This window comes from Vigna unguiculata, chromosome 11 (genome assembly GCF_037176805.1).
Source record: "Vigna unguiculata cultivar grain cowpea cultivar isolate G323 ecotype 2 chromosome 11, ASM3717680v1, whole genome shotgun sequence".
Classification (NCBI taxonomy): domain Eukaryota; kingdom Viridiplantae; phylum Streptophyta; class Magnoliopsida; order Fabales; family Fabaceae; genus Vigna; species Vigna unguiculata.
Genome location: NC_140802.1, coordinates 6,834,534 through 6,839,090, shown reverse-complemented (window position 1 = coordinate 6,839,090; position 4,557 = coordinate 6,834,534). Strand labels below are relative to the sequence as shown.

At 30.3% G+C, this 4,557-nt stretch overlaps 1 protein-coding gene across 1 annotated transcript; it reads right to left on the bottom strand.

Moving 5' to 3' along the window:
• Positions 1 to 271: 271 nt before the first annotated feature.
• Positions 272 to 1,250, bottom strand: LOC114168904 (SAUR-like auxin-responsive protein family). The gene has a single exon (XM_028053877.2). It carries the CDS (start codon positions 766 to 768, stop codon positions 376 to 378), a length of 393 nt encoding a protein of 130 aa, XP_027909678.1. The 5' UTR covers positions 769 to 1,250; the 3' UTR covers positions 272 to 375.
• Positions 1,251 to 4,557: the final 3,307 nt, after the last annotated feature.

Here is a 4,557-nt window from a genome sequence, read left to right as displayed (position 1 = left end):
AATCTAACCTTTGATTTATATAACATCACCATGATCACCAAACACCTCATGTATGTGTGTATCTATGAAAAAAAGAAATCCTCATTGTGCTCATGACTTCTACCTATCTCTTTGAACCCTCAGAACTTTCAACACAGAAACAAAACACACAAACATATATATACATATGGAAGATATATGTGTATGTATATATGCATATATATGTATGATATATGACTCTTGACAAATCTGAAGAGTTAGAACATAAACGAAGTATGCAATTGCAGAAGCATTAAAGAAAAAGAAGACTGAACCATTACTTTTTGCAAAATGCAGGTATAACCCAATATACTTAATTACATTAGGCCTTTGCAATCTGCCACATTGAAAAAGCTATCAAAACACATAGAGTTCAGCCAATTCCTCCAAAGACTCAGAACTAAACTTAGGATCTGCATTTTCTAGCATCCACAAAAGATGATCAAAGAGAACCACCTCACAGTTCACCACCAAAACACTACTCTCATCATCATCACTACTACCCTTTGGCTTTGACTTGTTGATGAGTTCATTCAGAAGAGGATGGTTCAGATACTTTTTGCTGATCACATACCGTTTTCTTGTGCTACCAACAAACACTGTCTCACAATGTTCATCTTCTTGCATGCCATGGCCACCCCATATGTCTTCTTTTGTGGATTTGGACCTCAGGCTACTGTATGATGAAGATCTCCCTAGCTGCCTTGACAAACTCTTGCATTTTCTGAGTAAAAGATTGATCTTTTTCATGCTTTTCTTTCTTCTTCTTCTGGTGTGTGTGTGTGTGTTTATTTCATATTTAAATGAGGGAGAGGGTTGATGAAGAGAAAGAGGGACAAAGAGACTTAAAATACACTCACAAAAAGTGTGTGAGGTACTTTTACTGAGAGAAGTGGGTGCAAAGTCATTGTTTTCCGGTGCTCAATTGTGGGGTCAATTTGCAACCAAACATTTTTTTTAGTGACACAAACAAGTCATCTTTTGATGAAATTTTAGGTTAATAGTTTTAACCTGCAATGCAACCACATCAGACAAACAGACACAACTCAAGCTCTGGTCACTCATCACTGATCATGCCACCCATTGTTTTTCTAAACCCATCTGCTTCTGATCAAGGACTTCAACCCCACTGCTAGTGCCCATGTCACCCCAAAGGGAACAGTTTCAATTAAACAAACAAAAAAGACTCATAGAATGGAACATTTTGTTAACTTGTTCATATTTTTCTCATAAAAAAAATGTGATTTTGGCAGATACAGGCTTTGACACATTTTAATAGTACTCATAGACATAACTGTTGATTTCTGCTTTAAATGAAAATAACTTTGGATACTTCACACTCTCTTGAAAAAACTCAGTGTACTGATGTGTCAAGGTGCAAATTTTGTAAAAGATTCACAAATGAGTATCAGGTTTTCACTTTTCCTAACAAAATTGAGTACCAAACTTATTACTGCACCATATATAAGCAGAATTGGAAAGCCTTGAAAGAATCTGAGTTATAATTTTCAGGTGAAATTTTAAGAAACGAGAAATTCATCGAGATAATATCATAAAACCGACTTAGAGGTTTGAATTGATCTCTGATTAACATGAGATTTCCGACATAAAACCAAAGTCTTTAGTAAGAATTTTTACAGAACTGGTTCGGTTGGACTGTTCAAAGAACCTAGTCTCTTGTGTGGTACAAGGAACATGGTCATTCCATGAGCTCTTTATCATCTTTGCTACTCTACAAACCAATAAGATTCGTGCATGACAAGGATACTCCAAGATAACATTTAAGATAAGAAGAGTCAGTATTCTGACATGTATTTAAAATGTGGTATTTCACAAAGATGTTTTTGTTTCTTTGTTCTAAATATCTGTACGGTTTCATCAAATATAGAAAAATGGGAGCCATGAGGTTAATGTCCCACAGGAATGGACCCTTGACTAGGCTCTCTGTCTTGTGTGGCAGATGCTTAAGGTTGTCCATGCAACTATTTCTCCCAAAGCATCTCACTTTCTTCTTTTCTGACTTTAGGGTCTTCTTTGTTTCTGGTTTCAATTAGAACACTGTAATTGTTCCAACCAAAGATGGTAGGAGTAAAACAATGGGTTGCAGTAGTTGAATAATTATTGCAGTTTGTATCAATCACTGTTCAAGTTGCAGGCACAACTCATCCAAAGCTTACACTAACACTAAATTTTGTCCAGTTCTAAAACCCATATCCAAATGCTTGTTTGTCTTTTAACTTTATTTATACTTTTCAATATTTGAAGCTTAAAGATAGGGTTAATTACTTAATTCTAGTGATCCATGTATGAGATCTCAAATGTTTGTTCTATGCTGTGAAGTATCATTTTAATCGATGAAAGCTCAACTTCTTGAAAAGTATTTCTCTTCATTTAACTATTTGAGATAACATACATCCATCTTTACCTTAGGCTAAATTCAGTGAAAGTCTTCAAGATTTAAATTCTAATAAGTAATTAGTTGACTATTTAAGTTGTGTTGAAAATCTTATTTCAACTAAATATTAAATGAATTTATTGTAGTTATATGGATCCAAATTTTGTCTTATAAATCGATTTTATAAAATTGAGTTGAATTTAAAGTCAACTTCTTCAAATGTTATATCAGAACCATTTAGGTTTATAAAACTCCTTCGACTCCGATGCTGGATATCTTCAAGAAAATAGATAGGCTAAAAATCCTACGTCTACTATATATAAAACTAAGTTTAATATATAAGTAAAGACAAACTTCACTTTATTGAAACTGTTTTGTATGGTTGAATTATATTTAAAGTTATCATTTGGACAAATTGTCTATATAATTATTCATTTCCTTTTTTATTTTTAAAAAGTTGTAAGAATTCCTAAGTGATATCTTCTTACATAATGCACACAAAGCTTAAAAATTTAGATATTGATTAAGGAGATGTAAAGAATGGGTTGTTTAATTTAGAATTGGCAGAATAGGTGGAAATTGCATAATGAATTAGGTGGATAAAGGTATTGTTGCCAGGTAAGTGTCACATAACAGAACAAGTTTATGAATAGAATTTATGATAGGAAGCATTTTGGAAAAGAGTCAAAGAAGAAATGAGATAAGTGGGACAGCTTTGGTGCAATCCATGGCTTTCCACATTTGGTATCTTGTTGATATTGAGCCAGCTAAGCTAAGGATTGACACAACACAAATACACCAAAAAATTTATCATTATCAAATATCTTCAACAATAGAAAATCAATCTCTCAAGGAACTTCAAATCAAACACCAATAATTTGTGTTTTAATTCATGTTTTCATTTCTTTTTTTAGATTTCCAAGTCATTATTGATTAAAACTTCCAAGGTACTAATAATCCTTATGCAAGTTGCACACAATTTTTTCAATTATTGATGTTGCTTGCTTTGTCCCAATTTTTAGTATACTTTTTCTTTGTTTTTAATTATTTTTTTTTATGTAAAGTTGTGTTAGACCCATCTAATCTATGTCCAGTCAAGTGGAATTCTTTAAAATGTGTATTTCTTTTTTTTTTCTTTTTAGATTCTCAACTTCATATTAAGGATCACAAAAACTCAAGTAGGTACAAGCAGCAATCATCTCATATTTATCTTGTCAAGAAAAATATGTCTTATTATTATTATATCCTATGAATTATTTTATACTTTGGATATTTTAAATTATTCTTTAAAATACAAATGTAAATGATTTTTGTTCATCTTAAAATATAATCCCAATAAAATTACATCATAAAATATTAGTGTAAATAAATTTGTCCTTTTGTAGAAAATGAATTCAAATAAGTTGTACAACAAAGTATGAAGTTAATATTTTGATTCAATAAATCCAAATAAAAATATAAATCTATAAAGTAAATTCTAAACAATTTTTCAGTTATAATATTGTTTCTTTTTCTCATAAATAACTTTATTATGCTAGTTTGATTTAAAAAATCCAAATATTCCATTGTTAAAATTAAAATTAATAAAAAATAAGATTTTAGTAGTTGATATAAAATATAAATTATAAATAAATTTATATAGATATTTAATTTTAATGGGTGAGTCTTTGTGAGTATGGATAAACACAATACTCTTGTATCTACCTTACTAAAAACAAAAACTCATATTATCATATAGAAATTTGCTATTAATGGATATCCATTAAAAATCCCTACTTTAATATTTCATATTTATTGTGAAGTTTATGTGTAAATATCAACAAGAATGATTTTTTTTTTCTGGTGATCTCTACTTAATATCTTGTATAAAGAAAATCAAACTAATGTTTTTAAGAATAATTTATTTCCTTGAGATTTTATATGGTCCAAAGAACTATGCTTTTTGATAGTTAGATGTGGCATTTTGACTATAATGTTTGGTCAAAAAAGAGAGAAAGAAAGCTGTAAATTTGTAGCAATCTTTTTGTAGCAAGAAAATGCACTGAAATGTTCTCTATGATTGCACCATGAAAATGATATCTCATCTTAAGTTTGATGCACAAAAACTATCACATAACCTTCCAAAATGACAACAAGATGATACA

What these genes read in the sequence shown, in the direction of transcription:
- LOC114168904 (XM_028053877.2), bottom strand. Translation starts at nt 768, where the DNA reads ATGAAAAAGATCAATCTTTTACTCAGAAAATGCAAGAGTTTGTCAAGG.